The 22,553-nt window shown below is 33.7% G+C and overlaps 2 protein-coding genes across 2 annotated transcripts in view; both read left to right on the top strand.

Moving 5' to 3' along the window:
- The window catches only part of LOC114325174 (PR domain-containing protein 11-like), a 111,243-nt gene extending 102,835 nt beyond the window's left edge, over positions 1-8,408 (top strand). Inside the window, exon 5 of the mRNA XM_050660144.1 lies at positions 8,397-8,408. Coding sequence (XP_050516101.1) covers positions 8,397-8,408 — 12 coding nt within the window. The remainder of the gene's footprint in view (positions 1-8,396) is intronic.
- A 10,526-nt stretch (positions 8,409-18,934) lies between these two features.
- Positions 18,935-22,199, top strand: LOC126892439 (uncharacterized). Its single transcript, XM_050661976.1, has 4 exons — positions 18,935-19,369; positions 19,973-20,199; positions 20,467-21,190; positions 21,470-22,199. Exons 1-3 carry the CDS (start codon positions 19,224-19,226, stop codon positions 20,556-20,558), a joined length of 465 nt encoding a protein of 154 aa, XP_050517933.1. The 5' UTR covers positions 18,935-19,223; the 3' UTR covers positions 20,559-21,190; positions 21,470-22,199.
- Positions 22,200-22,553: the final 354 nt, after the last annotated feature.

The following is a 22,553-nucleotide window of genomic DNA, read 5'->3' as shown; positions in this document are numbered from 1 at the left end:
TATGCTTATATTATATGATTTCAACGAAATAAATATACTTTAAAAAATTTATTTGTATTTTATTTAAAAATTAAACTAATTTTAATTTTATTTACCACTTTCCAAAATTTTTTATTAAAACAATAACGAAAATTAAAAAAAAAAAGAATAGGAATCGTCCGGATTTTAACCCTGGACCTCTCGATCTGTAGTCGAATGCTCTACCAATGAGCCACAATCGCTCTATTTACATGATTTCTCAGGCATAATGACAAATCACAATAACACATAGACGAAGTGAAGTGTAAACTAAAAAATGTTTTAATATTACTTATTATCTTACTCCTGAGAAAGACAAATCCAAAGACACAAAAATTATAATAAATATATTTACTAAAAACACTAAAATATTCTTTTCACACCTTATTTGCACTGATATATGCATAACTTGAAAGATTTAGCAACTAACTCCATACGTCTATGTGCGCATGCGCGTGACATAATAAAACTTCACCAATAATTGTGGGGGGTTATTATAAATTATTATAACCTGTGACGATAATATAATTTTATCGTCTAGAGTACGCCAATGAATTAAGTAAAACGTGTTTTTGTACCGTCTTGGACGATATAAAAGTCATATCGAAAAGCCTAGCTGATTATTATTCTTGGAGCGTTGATCGAAGAATAATAAACAATAGCGAGGTATAAGAGGTGAGTTTATGCAGGTAGTATTTCCCGACCATTTTCCGCTGTCGTTTTGACGAGCTGAGCGAATCCGACAGTTTTACTCTTACCTATCCTTTTTCCTATCCTTATACGAGCGGTGATCGTATATCCCTAATATGTCTTTTCATCTGGCGAGCTGAGTGAGATTTCCTTTCTTCCCTTTCCTTATACATTCATGTCGTATTAATAAAAGCAATTCCTATTTCACGCGATCGTCAAAATCATTCATTCATGTACAAAATAACGTCACATCGCCCGAACAGGAAGCTCGATGCATAGATTATAAATATATTTTATTAACGAAATTAACGAGTAATTAAGGCTAATTATCTTATCTTTTGTATGTTTTGATTCCAAATAAAAATGTCTTAAAATGTTAACTCTTTTCTTCGACTGATTTAGTTACCTGGAGCAACAACGCAACGACCTCGTTACAAACCCCCTTCAAACTTATAATCGTGGCATAATAAACCTTCTATAATAATACTTTTGACATATGAAATGTGCATTGATTAATGCAGCAGCTCTCTTAATCATTAAGATTATTTCAAGAGAATATTTAACAATATACAGTGGGTGATCATATTATTAGAGCCACCTAATAAACTTCAATGTTTTAGGGGAAGGGTATACAGGGTGATTCATGAGGAACTGTACATACTCCTGCCTTGTATAGAGGCTCCTATAGGGAATAACAAATGACCATTAAAAAGTGTCTGCCTGCCATTGTTTTTTAATATACAGGGCGAGTTTCGCATTTTGAAAGAAAATTTGTATTCGTCATAATTGTTGAACGGTCAGATCGATGTGTCTCTTATTTTGGTCAATCGTTACACTATTACCATCTAATAAAAAGTCCGGCTTTAAAAAATTAGTTCGTTTGGGTCTATAAGAGGTACGAGTATGTACTTCCTCATGACTCACCCTGTATAATTGAGCTGTATCATATATTAATTAATTTGTTTCCATTTGGCTGTCTTGTTACACTTTATGGAAGTGCAATAAATAGTCTGACAATAGTGGCAACATGCATGTGTGGCAATGCGTGACTCAGATGCCATTGCTTGTCAATGCTGCCCAGCCTAGCTTGCAACTCGTGTGCCTATTATTTTGTATTCTTGGTGTTTAGAGTTATAATAAACTTTGTGAGTTTCCATTGCTCTCTAGTGATATTCTGACAGTCCTATACTATATTTTGTGAATTTAGTAAAAATTGCGCGTTCGTTACAGTAGTTGTACCAGAAGCTCTTTTCTCACTTAATATCCTAATACAAAGGTGCCTAGACGTCAATCAAGATATATATGTCTGTTTTATTGACTATAATAAAGCTTTCGATAAAGTGCGACATGAACAATTAATAAATGTCCTAAAACTAAAGTAGATAGACTACAATGACCTCAGGATCATATATAATTTATACTATAAGCAGCGAGCAAAAGTACGTGTTAACGAACAGTTGTCAGAGGAAATTGAAATTAGACGTGGGGTGAGACAGGGATGCGTATTGTCTCCAGTTCTCTTTAATGCCTACTCGGAAGAGATCCTAAAACAAGCTCTTGAGGGTGAAACAGCTGGAATAAAGGTGAGCGGAGTTCCCATTAACAATATTAGATATGCGGATGACACTGTCGTCTTAGCCGAAAATATTGAAGATCTTCAGAGACTGGTTAACAGAATAGCGACATATAGCCAAGAATACGGTTTAACAATGAACATCAAGAAGACAAAATTTATGAGAATATCTAAAACTCAAAGAAATAACGAGAATCTCCTCATAAACGGAACCAACGTCGAACAAGTAGACCAATATGCATATCTTGGAACAATGATCAACTCCACAAATGATTACTTCCAGGAGATTAAAATTAGAATAGAAAAGGCTAGAGCGAATTTTAACAAAATGAGAAAAGTGCTCTGCACAAGAGATCTAAGGTTAGAGCTAAGAATAAGGTTGGCTAGGTGCTACGTTTTCTCGACTCTGTTTTACGGAATGGAAGCTTGGACCTTGAATGCGGCATCAATGAAAAAAACTGGAATCATTCGAGATGTGGGTATATAGAAGAATCCTAAAATATCATGGACAGAACACGTCACAAACAAAGAGGTTCTGAGAAAGATGAATAAAGAAATGGAAGTCTTAAATACAATTAAAACCAGAAAATTGGAATATCTTGGACATATTACACGTGGAGAGAGATACAACTTGCTCCAACTCATTATGCAGGGAAAGATTCAAGGAAAAAGAAGCATAGGGAGACGTAGAATATCGTGACTGCGCAACCTGAGAGAATGGTAGGGATGTACATCAAACGAACTTTTCAGAGCAGCCGTCTCTAAGGTCCGAATAACTATGATGATTGCCGACCTCCGTCGCGGAGATGGCACTTGAAGAAGAAGACCACAACATCATGGGAAATCCAAAGACATTTCACCAAGGAAAATAGCAGAAATAAAAACTTTAATATTCAATACTAATCATTCCAACAGAAACATAGCATCCATTTCTAAAGTTTCAAAGGCAACGTGAAACGTATAAAGAAAAAACGTACATACCATTATTAAACAAAAGTAAAATTTTCTGAGGTGGCTCTAATAATATGATCACCCACTGTAACTACCACAGAGAGTTAGGTAATTAATGTTCAACAATCAAACTTCAACTACCTATGGGAGCTGATTGCTACGCCTAGTTCAGTCACTCGGTCGAGTGGGACTTCGTCTTATTTTAGCCGAAAAAAAGAACAGTTAGTTGTAAAATGGGGCAAACAAAACATAAAACTAACTAATCATATTTATTTAGCAAAGAAAAATAAGGAAATGATATTTAATATACAGGGTGTTTTATTAATAATTGGAAATGTTTTAACTGTAGATTCCTTGGCTCACAATAATAAATCTGCTATTAAATCAAAATATTTGTCGATACTATGTATAATAATATAATAATATTCGTACTTATACTAAAGTTACAATCAAGATACTGTAGAAATAAACAAACCAAGACACGTTAAGGCTGTTTTATCAGTTGAAGCACATTGCAATGTTTAGTGGGCGTATCACTTACTTTCGTAGACTGCTTACGTCAGACACACGTGACTCCCTACTTGAAATTGATTGGAAGTAGGGAGTGCGACCGACAATTCGATCTTTACTCAGTGGCGCCGGCGGACAAGTATTTTAATGACAACAAAATGCATTATTCTCCATTCAAATTAGTTTTGTCGGGAATACCTTGTTAGATTGATTTTATCGTGGATAATATTTTAAAAAGAATTATCACATTTTTGTCACATAGTTTGGCCTAGGTCAAACTAGTTTATCCTGATATAATAAAGATTCACACTTCAGGATAAACTAGTACGACCTTCTTCTTCTTCTTGTAGTGCCTATCCGTTTCGGATGTTGGCGGCCATCATGGCAATCTCTACTTTTCACACTGCTGCTCTGAAAAGATTTGTAGTGGTTGTGTTGAACCACGTACGTAGATTTTTCAGCCAGGAAATCCTTCGCCTAGTACGGCCTATCCTACACTAATTTAGCCGAGTCGAAAGTAATTTGACGAACATGTAAGGACTTTTACATGCGGGGAATTCCCAAATTACGTCCTTTATAATCCAAGGATGGTACTAAAAGTGAGAAATTTGACCTAGGCTGTCTGTCCGTCGGTCCGTCCGACCGCGAATATAACTGCTCCGTCACTATACTAGGTAGAATGACAAATAAGGTGTCAAATGAAAGCTTATAATCCAAGGATGGTACCAAAGGTGAGAAATTTGAGCTAGGCTGTCTGTCAGTCGGTCCGTCCGACCGCGAAAATAACTGCTCCGTCACTATACCAGGTAGAATGAAAAATGAGGTGTCAAATAAATGCTTTTAATCCGAAGATGTTATTAAAGGTGAGAAATCTTAGCAAGGCTGTCTGTCCGTCTTTCCGTCCGATCGCGAATGTAATTCTTCCGTCAATATACCAGATATAATGACAAATGAGGTGTCAAATGAAAGCTTAGAATCCAAGGCTGGTACTAAAGGTGAGAAAGGACCCCGCAGAAATCTTATGGGAAATGGCTCTCTGTCAAATGCTCTGATACTTTGGATTCTGGTAGTCCTTGATATGTAGAACAAAAGACTTCAGGGGCGCGTAGCTCCAAAAAATTATAGTTCTGAGATATAAGCCTCTGAAGTTATAGGTACAGTGAGGACGTTTGAGTTGAAATAAATTCATTTTCTCGAGAATGGGAGACTCTGGAGATAAATTACGAATCAGCTCGATTTTTATTTTTAAATAATAATTTTTTGGCGTATATATCATACTAGTGACGTCATCTATCTGGGCGTGATGACGCAATCGGTGATTTTTTTTAAATAGGAATAGGGGTTGTGTGATAGCTCATTTGAAAGGTAATTTAATTCTCTATTCACTAATGTAAACATTAACATAATTATTTATACAGGGTGGCCAAAACTTTTTTTTAAATAAATTAATTGAGACAAAAAGAAGAATGTATATAATTTATTTATTTCGAAATACATTTTACTGCTGTCAGAAAACAGAAAAAATGTTAATTTGAAAAATAAACATTGCCTTTCGCTTAAATTAAATGTCCAAACTGCTAAGAGGTAGGTGGGTGGCAGCTTTAATATTGAATTTAAGCAAAAAACAATATTTATTTATCAAATAAATATTTTTTAAACGACCCCTATTCCTATTTAAAAATATAATCGATTGCGTCATCACGCCCAGATGGATGACGTCACTAGTATGATATATATGCCAAAAATTATAATTTAAAAATAAAAATTGACCTGATTCGTAATTTATCTCCAGAGTCGCTCATTCTCGAGAAAACGAATTTATTCCAACTCAAACGTCCTCTCTATACCTATATCTTCAGAGGCTTATATCTTAGAACTATGATTTTTGGAGCTACGCGTCCATGGAGTCTTTTGTTCTACACATCAAGAATTACCACAATCCTAAGTTTCAGAGCATTTGACAGAGCCATTTCCCATAAAGTTTCTGCGGGGTCCTTTGTTCTAAGACTTCCGGTTCTAGACGCTCACTTCAGGCCAAACTAGTTTGGGCTTTAGTAACATTCTTGGATTATAAGCTTTTATTTGACACCTCATTTTTCATTCTACCTGGTATAGTGACAGAGCAGTTATATTCGCGGTCGGACGGACCGACAGACAGACAGCATAGGTCAATTTTGTCACTTTTAGTACCATCCTTGGATTATAAGCTTTCATTTGACACCTCATTTGTCATTCTACATGGTATAGTGACGGAGCAGTTATATTCGCGGTCGGACAGACCGACAGACAGACAGCCTAGGTAAAATTCCTAACTTTTAGTACCATCCTTGGATTATAAGCTTTCATTTAACACCTTGCTGAAAAATCTACGTACGTGGTTCAACACAACCACTAAAAGTCTTTTCAGAGCAGCAGTGAGAAAAGTAGAGATTGCCATGATGATCGCCAATATCCGAAACGGATAGGCACTAGAAGAAGAATAAGAAGAAGGCCGTACTAGTTTATCCTGAAGTGTGAATCTTTATTATATCAGGATAAACTAGTTTGGCCTAGGCTAAACTAGTTTGGTCTGAAGTGTGTTTATTTATATCAGGATAAACTAGTTTGGCCTACGCGTGATATCATAAACTAGTTTGACCTAGGTCATACTAGTTTATCCTAGGCGGTTAGGACAAAGTAGTTTGGCCTAGGCCAAACTAGTTTGTCCCGAAATCGGGTTTGGCCGGTAACATATACATTATTTTAATATATTTATAGGTTGCAGTTACATAAAAAAAGTATCCAATTGATGAATAAAACACAAATCGTGGATAGTAGTATAATTTTCTGTCTTATTTTAAAACACCCTGGGACTCATTTCTTATCTTGTCAACTTATATCCCTAAACTAATGTAATACTTAAAAATACGCGTAAACTAAAGAACTTGTAACTTATACCACTAAACTAATAATATATTATGTACTTAAAATACCCGTAAACTAAATAAGTTTAATGTTTTCAAAATAACTAAGAATACTGTAAACTGTAAACACTAAGCAAGTTGATGAAGAAAATACAATGAGCATCAAGTTAGCTAAACACCTATCACAAATCGATTCGAAAGTAGGTGGATAATTTGCCGCTAATTAGTCGTTAATTAGTTGTGAAAATACCGATTTTGTCGTTTCTTTTTTTTTTATTTTTTTAGGTGCTTTGCTAACTTGATATAAAGTTAGCAAAGCACACCTCCGAAAAATGACTTTAGAGCGTTCGTAGGAGAATCGGAATAGGATTAGTTTTTGCCGCTAATTAGTCGCTAATTAGTTGTGAAAAAATTAATTTTCTAAATTAATTTTTTTTTGTTTTTTTGGGTGCTTTGCTAACTTGATATAAAGTTGGCAAAGCACGCTTCCATAAAATGATTTTAGGGATTTCGTAAAAGAATGAAAATAGAATGAGAATTTGCCGCTAATTAGTCGCTAATTAGTTGTGAAGAAATGAATTTTCTAAATTAATTTTTTTTTTGTTTTTTTGGGTGCTTTGCTAACTCGATATAAAGTTGGCGAAGCACGCCGCTATAAAATGATTTCAGAGTTTTCGTAAGGGAATGAGAATAAAATGAGAATTTGCCGCTAATTAGTCGCTAATTATTTGTGAAGGAATTTTATTCAGAAAAAATTTTTTTTTGTTTTTCACGGTGCTCCGCTTACTCGAAAGTTGGCAAAGCACGACTCCATACAATCATTTTAGGGTTTCCGTAGAAGAATAGCAATGGAATAAGAATTCTTTGCTAATTAGTCGTGCATTAGTTGTGAGAATACCAATTTTGTCGTTTTTTCGTTTTTGACGGTTCTTTGCTGACTTGATATAAAGTTCGCAAAGCATGCATCCATAAAATGATTTAGGTTTTTTTTAAGAAGCATGGAAATAGGATCAGAATTTGCCGCTAATTAGTCGCTAATTAGTTCTGAAAAAAATAATTTTTTTAATTAATTTTTTTTTGTTTTTTTGGGTGTTTTGCTAACTTGATATAAAGTTGGCAAAGCACGCCTCAATCAAATGATTTAAGGGTTTTCGTAAAAAAATGAGAATAGAATGAGAATTTGCCGCTAATTAGTCGCTAATTAGTTGTGAAAAAATGAATTTTCTAAATGAATTTTTTTTTTCGTTTTTTTGGATGCTTTGCTAACTTGATATAAAGTTGGCAAAGCACGCCCCCATAAAATGATTTTATGGGTTTCGTAAAAGAATGAAAATATAATATGAATTTGCCGCTAATTAGTCGCTACTTAGTTGTGAAGAAATGAATTTTCTAAATTAATTTTTTTTTGTTTTTTTGGGTGCTTTGCTAACTTGATATAAAGTTGGCGAAGCACGCCTCCCTAAAATGATTTTAGTGTTTTCGTAAAAGAATGAAAATAGAATCAGAATTTGCCGCTAATTAATCGCTAATTAGTTGTGAAGGTATTTCATCCATAAATTCTGTTTTTTTTTTTGGTTTTTACGGTGCTTCGCTTACTCAACATTAAGTAGGCAAAGCACGCATCTTTAAAATGATTTAAGTTTTTTCGTAAAAGCATGGAAATAGGATGAGAATTTGTCGCTTATTAGTCGCTAATTAGTTGTGGACGAATTTTTTTAGCAATTTTTTTGATATTATTTTTGTTGTTTCAGGTGCTCCGCTAACTCGATGTAAAGTTAGTAAAGTACACGTTCAAAAAATGACTTCAGAGCGTTCGTAGGAGAATGGGAATAGGATTAGTTTTTGCCGCTAATTAGTCGCTAATTAGTTGTGAAAAAATTAATTTTCTAAATTAATTTTTTTTTTGTTTTTTCGAGTGCTTTGCTAACTTGATATAAAGTTGGCAAAGCACGCTTCCATAAAATGATTTTAGGTATTTTGTAAAAGAATAAAAATAGAATGAGAATTTGCCGCTAATTAGTCGCTAATTAGTTGTGAAGGAATGAATTTTCTAAATGAATTTTTTTTTTTGGGTGTTTTGCTAACTTGATATAAAGTTGGCAAAGCACGCCTCAATAAAATGATTTAAGGGTTTTCGTAAAAAAATGAGAATAGAATGAGATTTTGCCGCTAATTATTTGCGAAGGAACTTCATTCAGAACATTTTTTGTTTTGTTTTTTACGGTGCTTCGCTTACTCGATATAAAGTTGGTAAAGCACGCCCTGATACAATCTTTTCAGGGTTTTCGTAAAAGAATATGAATAGAATAAGAATTTGTCGCTAATTAGTCGTGCAATAGTTGTGAGAATACCAATTTTGTCGTTGTTTTTTTGTTTTTTACGGTTCTTTGCTGCCTTCATATAAAGTTTGCCCGACCGCCCGCCTTTTTACCACTCATATATAAAAGTTATTCTACAGTAGTAATTTTTAAAAATGAATAGATTTTGACTTCGATGGTCATCGACCACCAAATTCTTATTATGTGTAATTTCCAATCTAATCTCAAAGTCCCAAGGAAAAACAAAGAGTAAAATAACAAAATAGTTATAAATGAAATTTAGTGGAACGTATTTCATTATAAACAATTTACCATTTTTGACAATAAAAAGTTAAAAACTTTTATTTTCTCTGATATTGTGTTGTATTTTTTAAAAAAACACGAAATGGTTCAAAAAAAATTTTAGTTGACTGATGTTTAGTATAAGAAAATAGTTGTTTACAACAAAATAAAGTTGTAGACATTGTCTCTACTCAATATAGTAGTCATACTGTCAACTTTATATCAAGTTAGCAAAGCACCCGAAAAAACAAAAAAAAAATTAATTTAGAAAAATAATTTCTTCACAACTAAGTAGCGACTAATTAGCGGCAAATTCTGATCCTATTTCCATGCTTTTTCGTAAAAACCCAAATCATTTTATGGATGCATGCTTTGCGAACTTTATATCAAGTCAGCAAAGAACCGTCAAAAACGAAAAAACGACAAAATTGGTATTCTCACAACTAATGCACGACTAATTAGCAAAGAATTCTTATTACATTGCTATTCTTCTACGGAAACCCTAAAATGATTGTATGGAGTCGTGCTCTGCCAACTTTATATCGAGTAAGCGGAGCACCGTGAAAAACAAAAAAAAAATTTTTCTGAATAAAATTCCTTCACAAATAATTAGCGACTAATCAGCGGCAAATTCTCATTTTATTCTCATTCCCCTACAAAAACTCTGAAATCATTTTATAGCGGCGTGCTTCGCCAACTTTATATCGAGTTAGCAAAGCAGCCAAAAAAACAAAAAAAAAATTAATTTAGAAAATTCATTTCTTCACAACTAATTAGCGACTAATTAGCGACAAATTCTCATTCAATTTTTATTCTTTCACGAAATCCCTAAAATCATTTTATGGAAGCGTGCTTTGCCAACTTTATATCAAGTTACCAAAGCACCTAAAAAACAAAAAAAAATTCATTTAGAAAATTCATTCCTTCACAACTAATTAGCGACTAATTAGCGGCAAATTCTCATTCTATTTTTATTCTTTCACGAAATCCCTAAAATCATTTTATGGAAGCGTGCTTTGCCAACTTTATATCAAGTTACCAAAGCACCCAAAAAAACAAAAAAAAATTAATTAAAAAAATTAATTTCTTTACAATTAATTAGCGACTAATTAGCGGCAAATTCTCATTCTATTCCCATTCTTCTACGAACGCTCGAAAGTCATTTTTTGGAGTTGTGCTTTGCTAACCTTATATTAATTTAGCAGAGCACCTAAAAAAATAAAAAAAAAAATAAATAAACGACAAAATCGGTATTCTTACAACTTATTCACGACTAATTAGCGGCAAATTTTTTTTCTATTTCCATTCTTTTACGATAACCCTAAAATGATTTTTCGGAGGTGTGCTTGCCAACTTTGTATCAAGTTAACAAAGCACCCAAAAAAACAAAAACAAAATTAATTTAGAAAATCAATTTGTTCACAACTAATTGGCGACTAATTAGCGGCAAATTCTGATCCTATTTTCATGCTACTACAAAAAAACCTAAATCATTTTATGGATGCGTGCTTTGCGAACTTTATATCAAGTCAGCAAAGAACCGTCTAAACCAAAAAAACGACAAAATTGGTGTGTTCACAACTAATGCACGACTAATTAGCAAAGAATTCTTATTCCATTGCTATTCTTCTCCGGAAACCCTAGAATGATTGTATGGAGTCGTGCTTTGCCAACTTTATATCGAGTAAGCGGAGCACCGTGAAAAACAAAAAAAAAATTTTTGTGAATAAAATTCCTTTACAAATAATTAGCGACTAATTAGCGGCAAATTCTCATTTTATTCTCATTCCCTTACGAAAACTCTGAAATCATTTTATAGCGGCGTGCTTCGCCAACTTTATATCGAGTTAGCAAAGCACCCAAAAAAACAAAAAAAAATTAATTTAGAAAATTCATTTCTTCACAACTAATTAGCGACTAATTAGCGGCAAATTCCCATTCTATTTTCATTCTTTTACGAAATCCCTAAAATCATTTTATGGAAGCGTGCTTTGCCAACTTTATATCAAGTTAGCAAAGCACCCAAAAAAACAAAAAAAAATAATTTAGAAAATTAATTTTTTCACAACTAATTAGCGACTAATTAGCGGCAAAAACTAATCCTATTCCGATTCTCCTACGAACGCTCTAAAGTCATTTTTCGGAGGTGTGCTTTGCTAACTTTATATCAAGTTAGCAAAGCACCTAAAAAAATAAAAAAAAAAAGAAACGACAAAATCGGTATTTTCACAACTAATTAACGACTAATTAGCGGCAAATTATCCACCTACTTTCGAATCGATTTGTGATAGGTGTTTAGCTAACTTGATGCTCATGAAAATACAAGAACTGGAAATAGATTCTAATAATTCAAGCGAACTGACCGACTGACCGTACGTTCATGAGATTTGTCGTCACGACAGTGGCGGTCTCAGAGTCAGATTTTGGGAGGGGCGATGGTCTGTTGCAGGGCGGTCTGGGGGGTGCAGCCCCCCAGCCGGAAAGGGGGTCCGGAAATTTTTTAAAAATATGGCAAGATTTTGAGAGTTTTAAAGGCATTTTATTCATTTGAACAGTTGATGGACCGAATATGGACTGACTGTCACTTAGTAGTTGTGACGAACGGAGAAAAAGGAAAATCACTTATTATTATTACAATTAGTATGAGTGGAAACAGTTTTACACTATAATTAAAAATAAAAAAGCTAGCCTCTACAGCTTGTTGTAAATATTGTTCGGCTAACTTACAAATAAAATATTCAAAATATATTTTGTATTCTTGTGATTGTATCAAAAACCAATTTAGAACTATTGAAAGCAACTCAAAGTCTAATAGAAAAGGTTTGTGGGTGATAGTATTTTTCAATGGCAAGCCTCTGAAGTCTGAAGCAAGTCTCATCTTTCTAAACCTTTGACGATTTAGGTGGTTTTACTTTATCACGAACAAACGTCAAACTTCAGATGTTTGGTCTGACAATGTTAGTTTTACGCTTGAATTGAAAGAGCTCAAAACACATTTTACCTTTTAAAATGTTAAAATTTACAATAAATATACAATACAAATTAGTCTATTAGAATGGAGAAAAGGGGGTTCACATTATACATTGTAATAGTTTTATTAGGTTATAAGCAATAAAATAACAAGTTATAAGGTTTTAAAAAGAATGTAATTATACATCGAATTCAAGTCTTCGATGGCCACTTTTGGCGAATCGTTCTAAAACTTTCGTTGGGTCTACAGGGATGTCTCGATGGGCATGGAGTAGAGCAAGTCCAGTCAACCTGTCTTGACGTATCCGTGTTCTTAGCCACGACTTTATTCTCTTTAGAGATTGAAAGCTACGCTCTGCAGAAGCATTGCTGATGGGAAGTGTAGCTAAGACTAGAAGAAGCTTGCTGACTGTAGGGAACAAATCAAATTTCGGAACAAATTTTGGAAATTCGTCCGTGTCTTTCCATTGCATTTCCCAGGGCTGTAGTTCACCTTTCAATAAGCATTTCATTTCAGCTTGAGACATATCAAAAAGTTCACTGTACCTCCTTACTAAACACTCAATTTTTTCAGACATGTCCTGAACAGAGTTGGTTATCAGGTATTCAGGCATGCATACGTGAAGATTGTACAACTCCATTGTTTCTTCAGGAAAACGAGACTTTGTGTCTTCTATTACAGACTCTAGAATGGGAAGGAACACTGATACTCTAAAGTATTTCTCTGGGTCTTTAGTTGCGTGGTTGGCTCGATTCTTCTGCACTTGTGATATTCTTGGAATACTAATATCAAAATTTGTCTTCTCGGCGATGTCCTTTGCTTCTTGGAACAAATCTTTAAAGCAAACAATCGCTGTGTTCCGTTGATTGGCAAGTGCTTTGGTCATGTCCGTAAAATGTTTCAATGCACATTTCAAGTCAATATCAGGTTTTTGAAGTAGCTTGCTAAAAGGCAGTGTAAGTGAAAATATGTTGCACATACACACTACAGTGATAATGAAAGTACTGTTCAGTAAGGCACAAATCAAGGTCGGACGTTTTCACACTGTTAGATTATTTTGTTCAATAATAGCAATGCATTAGTTCGATTTCACACTTCGGATTAATATGTATATTAACTTCTCAATTTTTCAGAAAACTATGGTTTCTGGGGGGGGGGCGATCGCCCCCGTCGCCCCCCCCTTGAGACCGCCACTGCGTCACGAAGGCGATAACGATGAAACTAAGCGCCAATGCTGCGTAACTCGTTTCATTATTAGATTTCAATATTTTTAGCAAATTTTCTTCAAAGTTGGAACACGCTTTTCTCGATTATTACTGGACACAGAAAGGTGAAAAAAAAATCAACGATTACAGAAAAAAAAACTCTTTCAAGTGATGGGAGTAAAAAGTTTGGTTATAATAGAACGTTAAACATTATAATCTAATTTTTCAATAGAATTTTCAAAAAAATAAAAAAAGTAAAACCATCATTTTAAAGGCAACATAATTTCGAACAACGTGTCCAAATTTCGAGACATTCTGTCGGTAAATAACAGAGAAAACACTGTCCCTAGGTTTTGGTGCACCGATAAAACAGCCTTAAATGCTACTAGGAGCACTCCCGAGTGATAATTTACAATGTATATGTTACGGTAAAAGCAGATAATTGGTAATTGTATACAATTACCGGCAATTGTATACAATTGCCAGAGCCGACGGTAAATGTAGGAAATTATTTCCAATTATCTACTTTTACCGGTAATTGTATACAATTACCAAGGACCAGTGGTAAAAGTAAGTAAAATGATGAATAAAAATAATAAATTCCAAAAGCTATTCAAGAAGTTTGATTCTTATTGAACTGAATTAAAAACAAGAGACATTTTGTTTAACCCGAATTAAGCTATTTTGCCTGAATTAATACTACTACTTTACTTCTTCTTCTTCTTCAGCCTGTGTTCGTCCACTGCTGGACATAGGCCTCTTCCATTTGCTTCCATCGATTTCTACTCTTGGCAATTCTCGTCCACTGTTTGCCCGCGACTTGTTTGATATCATCTCCCCACCTCTTCTGCGGTCTGCCTACTCCTCGCCTGTTCTCTCTTGGTCTCCAGTTTGTTAGTCTCTGTGTCCATTTTTCGGGATTATCTCGGGCAACGTGTCCGACCCATTGCCACTTGAGCCTTGCTATACGTTCTGCGACATCAGTAATCTTTGTTCTTTCACGAATGTCGATATTTCGAATTTTGTCTCTCAAACTAATCCCTAGCATGGCCCTCTCCATCGCTCTTTGAGTTGTACTGAGCTGCTCTAAGGTTTTCTTTGTAAAGGCCATGGTCTCCAGTCCATATGTAGTTACAGGCAAGATACATTTTTCATAAACTCTACGTTTTAGACACATTGGTATATCTCTATTCTTCAAGATAAAGCTTAACTTGCCGAAAGCTACATAAGACAATTGTATGCGTCTTTTTATTTTGGCTATTTGGTTTTCTTTGCCGATTTTAATAGTATGTCCAAGATATATATAGTGGTCTACATTTTCAAGACTGACGTTGTCAATAACAAGATTAGTTTGTACATTACTCATTATTTTTGTTTTCTGTAGATTCATTTTGAGACCTATTTTATTTGACTGCTGGTTTAGTTCCTTCATCATTTGCTCCAGTTCCTTGATATCTGTACTGAATAATACTATGTCGTCCGCAAACCTCAAATTACTCAAACGTACACCATCAATGTTTAGACCTTTTCCCTCCCAGTCGAGCTGTTTGAATACATTTTCCAATGCTAAGGTAAAAAGTTTTGGTGAAATAGTATCACCTTGTCTAATACCCTTACCAAGGCGTATTTTTTCGGTTTTTTGGTCTTCATTGATTTTGATGTGGAATGTGGCCTGTTCATAAATGTTTTTAATGAGTGTAATGTACCGTGAGTTTATTCGAGCATCCCTTAGGGCTGACAAAAAGGACCAGGTTTCAATACTATCGAAAGCCTTGTGAAAGTCAATAAATGCCATATGTAAGGGTACATTATATTCTGTAGTTTTTTCTACCAGTGTTGTGATGGTTTGTAAGTGATCGTTAGTACCAAACCCTTTTCGAAATCCCGCCTGGTAAACCGGATGATATAAATCAAGTTTTTGTGTTATGCGGTTGGTTATTATTCTTATTAGCAATTTGTATAAATGTGACAACAAACTTATAGGCCTGTAGTTTTCAATATTAGTAGTTTACTTTACTTACTTACTATTTATTGTGACATGGCAAACTCTCATGGAACTTGGAATTAAGCAACTTTCCAGTTTTTCTAGAATACTCGCACAATGAAAAATGTTTAGTTTTGAAACTATTAGACATACTACAAGAAACTACAAGAAATGAATGATTCTTTGCAGATGGTAAATCGATTTCTGGTATGCAACTGTAGCAGTCGCCCTTCTTTAGTAGGTACCCAATTCATATAATTCATTTTAAATATTCATAAAAACGGCCAAAAGTTTTTGATCTTTTACGCATTTTCTTCTCTTGCTATTCAAGGTTTTTCTTTGCCACGTGCCTATTTAATTGCAACAGAATCTCGCCTCTCTGAAATTTGATTAGAAAATAGTTCTTCTAGAACCACATTAGATTCATTTACTAATGGTTGATCAGGTTTTTCTAGTTCTTGTTCTATTAGAAGCTCATTTGATTCATCCACTTCTGCTTCTTCACGTTCTTCAAAATCAGGACCTAACTGGGTTTCTTCTACTTGTTCTTCTATTTTCAAATCTTCTTCAGTCGAAATATTTTCAAAAGGATCTTCTGGGAGTGATGAAGTTTGGAAACTAATTTTGGCAGGAACCACAAACATAGCTTCATACCGACTGCACTTGATGCCATAAGGGTAAGCTCGGTTCTTGGTAAATTGTACAGATCGAAGACCCTCTGAACTTGTTTTTGTTTGATTGCTTTCCAACTACGAACTTAGTATATTTTCAATGCCTTTATTCGCAACAGATCCTTGTGACTGACTGTGTCTTGGCTTACCGTGCACCATTTTTAAAACTGTTCACATGGAGCACAGTTCTTCTATAATTATGCTGGAAAATTCTCGTCCATTGTCGCTTTGAAGAATGCTAGGAACTCCAAAGGCACAAAATATGTCAAGAAGAACTAACGCAACTTCTTCTGTATGTTAAGTTTTCAACGGCCGTAATTGTACAAATTTTGTTAAGTAATCTTGGTAGACAAAAATGAACTTGAATTAATTATCTGCTTGTGTTTGCAAAGATATTCAAATCTATTTGAAAATCCACAAGGAAAAGTTTTCCTGTAGTTGGCTGTATACCATGTAATACAAAAATAGTAAAATCCTTTATAAAAGGTATATTTAAAATCCCTAAAAAGGGCTACATCACAATCACATAACTAGTTTTCGACTGGTTTACCAGTCATCATCAGTGCTTACGTGAAGTTTACATGCTAACCACCAAGATATAATTTACAAAAATATTAGGGTCAAAGCCCTGTAAAAGTAATCCGCCAAGGAAACATCGATTGAAAATACTGACTTCAGCGTGGGTGTTTACACCACCATGTAAACAAGTCAAATCACAGCTCAGATGTTACTTGGGGCATATTAGCAAATATTTCAAACATCCACGCTTAAGTCAGTATTTACAATCGATGTTTCCTTGACGGATTACTTTTACAGGGCTTTGACCCTAATATTTTTGTAAATTATATCTTGGTGGTTAGCATGTAAACTTAACGTTAGCACTGATGATTACTGGTGAACCAGTCGAAAACTAGTTATGTGATTGTGATGTAGCCCTTTTTAGGGATTTTAAATATACCTTTTATAAAGGATTTTACTATTTTTTAAATCTATTTGACTACTATTTATTTTAGGTCTGGATCCCGTGTATGAAAAAAAAGTTGATTAATAGCAAGCTGAAAATTTGTTAATAGCTTAAGGGTGTCTAGTAGGATAAACTTTGATATATGAGAACACTGGAACAGGGACAGTTTTATTTGTGGAACAGTTTAAAAATTTGGAACGGTCAGACCACGAAAACGGCACATTTATTTTGTCCGACAGAACAGACCTAAACTCTCCGAACAGAGATTAAACTCTCATATGCAAAAATCAGACTGCTATTTATCACCTGTCATAATTGATGTCATTTGACATATTCTACATGTTCCACTCATTAAAACGCCCATTTGGTGATAAATAGCAGTCTGATTTTTGCATGAGAGTTTAATCTCTGTTCGGAGAGTTTAAGTCTGTTCTGTCCAGTGATGTGAGAGGGATAGGTCCCGAGCAATCCTGCCTGTATTTACTAAATGGGACCACTTGGTGAGACGTACAATATGGCGACGGGCAGGTCCGGATTCAAATTAATTCAAGATGTATTTACGATTTTATTTGGGAATACGCATCGAGTTAGATTAATAACAGTTATTTCAAATAAAATTAGTTTAATTTTTAGTACTTTTCAAGTACACTTTTAATAATAATAATAACATAATAATAAAATTTATTAAACTAAAATGAAGAATATGTGAAATATAAGTTTTGATCAATCCAAACCCCTAAGCATTTGACATACTCAGAGAAGGGTATCAGATGTTCATTTAGTTAAATATTGTCAGGTGTACAATACGGCTTTAGTTTTTTCAAGGTTCATAACTAGTCTTGAATTTAAGAACCCGTTTTCTACTTCCGACTTCAAAGAGGTTTATTGAAGTTATACTTCTTTAGGTGCGATTGAGAGGGAATTTTTATTATGCCACGCGCATGCTCACACATACAGTATGGAGTTAGTTGTTAAATCTTTCAAGTTATTTCTAGGCTTCATCCAAATGATCACGATTTATTACAAAAATATAAAACAGATAGAAATAAACTGCATTCACTTATCGACAAAATAAAACGGAATTTTTATAAAAATAAGATCCTAGAAAGTTATAAAACAATAAAGAATTATGGAGTGTAGTGCAAGATTTAAGTGGACCAAAAAAAAAGGAAAAGTACCTATTGAGAGTCTTAATAACCAAATGGGAGATATGTTGACTGAGCCCTTTGATATTGCAAATGAATTTAATAAGACATTTTCAGAGATGGGCAAAAGTTTGGCTGAAAAAATTAGTACTAATCCCCGCCAAGTATATGAAAATACTGTCTAAACAAACTCAATGATTTTATTACCTACAAATACATTTGAAATAGAAACAATAATAAATGAACTGAAGTGCAAAAAGGCAACTGGTATTGACGACGTTAATACAGAATGTTTGAAAACAATTTCACCATACATACTCGAGCCATTGGTTCATATTATCAATATATGTACAGAAAAAGGAATATGGCCTAAAGCCTTCAAAACAACAGTAGTCATACCAATATACAAAAATGAAGACAAAACTCTTTCTGCAAACTATCGACCTACATCTCTTATTCCGCATATTTCTAAAATATTTGAATTATTATTGAAAAATAGGCTTACAGCATATATCAAAAAATATAATTTAATTTCCCCTCACCAATTTGGTTTTAAGCAAAATACTTCCACCCAAGATGCCATTTTGAATTTAACATACAAAGCATATTTCGTACGTATTTCTTGATTTGGCCAAAGCTTTTGACACTGTTAGCCACAATAACCTCTTACAAACCTTAGAGAAAATTGGTATGAGACAAATGTTTACAATTATTTAGAAGTTACCTCTCTGAGAGACAACAGGTAAACTCGGACAAACATAAGTTTGGGAATATGATACAAAACTCGATGATGCGCAGTGGTTCTTGTTTACTAGCGTTACCATGGAAACGGCCAGTTTGCTGATCGCCAGTGTCGTAGTTAGAAGTGCATTACGTATCGCAGAGAGTGTTTAACTTAGTATTGGTTTGATCGTGTTGGATATTTTATTAATAGTTTTTAGCTTAGTGTTTGGTATATTAGTAGTAGTAGTTAGTGTATTATTAAGACATTTAGTGTATCTCTAGTGCGTTAAGTTAAGTCATTAGTTATTTAACAATATGCGTCCTAAAAAAATAGGAATCAAAGGGCTGGGATTGAATAGCCAAGCAAAGGCAATCATTTATAATGTTACTACATTTATGGAACAAGAGGCAGCACATTTCAAAACAACCGAAAACCTGTTAATACCTTTAAGTAAATTGACGTAAGTATTGTTAATGACATTTTATTTTCTTGATATTAAAGTTACTATTATTCTTATTTTCTTATTATAATTGTATTTATGAAGTTTCATCAGATTATTCTTCTTCTTCTTATTTAGCCCATTTCTATCCACCTTTGGACATAGGCTTTCCCCAAATCTTTCCATATCTGTCTGTCCTTGGCTGCGCTTCTCCAGTGAGTTCCTGTAGCTGCGTCCACGGTCTCCTGTTTTGTATTTGAGCATTCCATCTTTTATCTTCCTGTCTCGCATTGTGGCCTGCAAATCTCCACTTTAAACCTGAATATGCTCAGTTACATTTTTTACGTTTATTTTCTCTCTTATCCATTTGTTTGGTTTTCTGTCTTGAAGTCCCAACATGGAATAAAACATGAATTAATACAATAGATATTTTCTGTGAGTCCTTTCTATTTTGTTTATGTTGGCCTTTGTTAATGTCCATGTTTATGAGCCATACGTCCTAACAGGAAGGATGCTCTGATCAAATACACACGTTTTTAGGCACTGTTTCTTCTTTCACGCCAATCTTTTGCAATTTTTTTCGCAATATTTTTGTTTAGTAACATTTAACATTGGTAATTGTAGGGATAGGATTCTAGCAGCGACGGGTATAAGCAAAAACACCTTAACCAAAATAAGAAAAGAAGGTAGAGACGTAAATAAAAATGGAGCGACTAGTTTATCTTTTAAAAGTCCAAAAAGAAAACGTTGTCGTTCCAAAAAAATTGAATTGAGCAGTGGACAAGTGAAAACCATCAAAAATATTATATACGACTTCTACACCATCGAGAAAAGATCCCCTACAATTAATGGTAAATAGTTTAAAAGTTAAAAAATTATTAGTTAATGGGAAATTGATACCTATATTTTTTATGGTAAATAAAATAGAGTAAGTAAAATTATAAAACAATTGTTTGTACCCGTTTAGAACGAAATAAAAGCTTTTTCGTAAACACACTGATATAGATACATTTTTAACAAAAATGGTAGATAGATACAATTCTTTTACAATTTTATTTACTTAAAGTATAAAAGAAGATTTACTTTCCAAATATTTTAACGATTTCTATTTATTTAAGGTATCTATCAAAAACTAAAGAACAAACAAATGGAATTTCCAGGGTCAAAGGAAACATTAAGGAAAACGATAATTAAATTAGGCTTTAGGTAACATAGTAAAAGTAATTATTCAGCTTAAAAAATAAAATTGTATAATGGATAATGTATTTCAAATTGATATTTTGTTTGCATCGTTTTAGTTCAACTTTCTACAATTTACAGTTATGAAGAATGTTTTTTCAAAAGTACCAAGTATTTATAATCGATAATTTGTTTAGATTTCGATTTCCGAAAAACTGTAAACAAAAAATAAATCTCTCCAAGGTTACATACGATTCTACATAATTTTTATTTTTCTCAAATGAATTGTTCTCACGTCTGTATGTTTTAATACATTTAAAATTTAAACCATCATACTTTTGAAGATATTTTTCAAATTATCTCGAACAAATTACAGGTGGAGAAAAACCGAAGATGATAGGAGTGTCCTAATGGAAAGTTATGACATTCGTTGAAAACGAACAGAGTATTTAAAGCAGCTGATTAAATTTCGATCTGAGGGTAGAAACATAATTTATACTGATGAAACTTATATACACAGCAGCCATACTCCACCATATTACTGGGGAGATCAAAGTGGAAAAACGTTCAAGAAACCAATTTCTAAGGGCAAAAGGCTGATTATTGTTCATGCTGGAGGAGAGACTGGATTTGTACCTAACGCTCTGTTAATTTTTAAATCAGGTACATGTTTATAATTAAAAAGTTAATTTTAATAACAATAACAATTATGTAAGCCATAATTACTTTTATAATTAAGTTTCATAATAAACCAAATTCTACTGTTAAAAAATTTCACAAAAGGCTGTCTATGAAACTAATAACAAGGCAAAGGTCGTTCGGCAAAAAGCTTTTGATAACGGAACATTTAGTAAAGATAATAATATACAATTATTATTGTAATTCGCCGAGAAATTCTCTAAAAAAATTTGTACAATAATTTCATGATATTTTTGCTTTCAGGATCCAAGAGTGGTGACTATCATGACGATATGAACCACCTTAATTTTATGAAGTGGGTCAGAAGTCAGCTCTTACCCAACTTACCCAAAAATTCGGTCCTGGTAGTTGACAATGCATCCTACCATAATGTAACAATGGAAAAAAATGTGACGTCTGCCAGCCGTAAGGATATTATGGTAAAGTGGTTACAGGAAAAAAGCATCCTTTTTCCAGTAAACGTAACCAAGCCGGAATTGTACAAAATTATAAAAGTCCATAAACCACGTTTTCCACCTGTTTATGTATTAGATCATGAGCTTGAACAACACGGGCACAAAGTACTTCGCTTGCCTCCCTATCATCCGGAGTTAAACCATATAGAAAAAATATGGGCTTTGGTAAAAGGTAGGGTGGCCAGTCATAATACAACATGCAACATAAACGATGTTGAAAATATAACGAAAAAAAAATTTTCAGAAGTGTTAATACAAAAATGGGCTAGCATATGTAAACACGTAAACAAATATGAAGACACCCTAATAAAAAAAGAGCATTTGTTAGACGCTACGCTGGAAAACCTAAAATTTTTTATTAATACTGGTTGGTTCATCAGAAGAAAGCTTTTCTGAGGATGAGGACAGTGATTCAAATTCCGGAATAGATATCTTAGAACCATCCGAAGAATCGTAATTAAAACTTTGTTTAGAATCATTGTTTAGAAAATAAATACATTAGAATTAGTACAAATAAACACTTGTTTAATTTTTTTTACAGTTGAAATCCTTCCTTCCTTCCTTCCTGATAATGTTATTAAATAATTGTAAGTATTGAGGAATTTGTCATATATTAAAGTACTCCTAATATTTTGCTCATTATTTTATCAAATGCAACTGATTATAAGCTTCATAATTATGGTAGGGGAGCCCAAGCGGGGATGTTTGCAGTTACTCGAGCGCGTCAGATTAGCATATGGGGAGAAACCTGGTACCCTGCAGATGTACATCTACCATATATTGGCTCTTAACACAGGGGAGTTCGTTAAGGGGGGCCCGAAAAATAAAATCTATCCTTAAATAAACTCGAAATTGTCAGATTAAGATAAGGT

The sequence above is a fragment of the Diabrotica virgifera genome, chromosome 9, assembly GCF_917563875.1.
Source record: "Diabrotica virgifera virgifera chromosome 9, PGI_DIABVI_V3a".
Taxonomy (NCBI): domain Eukaryota; kingdom Metazoa; phylum Arthropoda; class Insecta; order Coleoptera; family Chrysomelidae; genus Diabrotica; species Diabrotica virgifera.
This window is presented reverse-complemented; position numbering and strand designations above follow the sequence as displayed.

Coding starts and splice junctions, on each gene's coding strand:
- LOC126892439 (XM_050661976.1), top strand. CDS start 19,224: ATGCGTCCTAAAAAAATAGGAATCAAAGGGCTGGGATTGAATAGCCAA. Junction 19,370..19,972: donor ATACCTTTAAGTAAATTGAC/GTAAGTATTGTT, acceptor TGGTAATTGTAG/GGATAGGATTCTAGCAGCGA. Junction 20,200..20,466: donor AAGATCCCCTACAATTAATG/GTAAATAGTTTA, acceptor TATTTATTTAAG/GTATCTATCAAAAACTAAAG.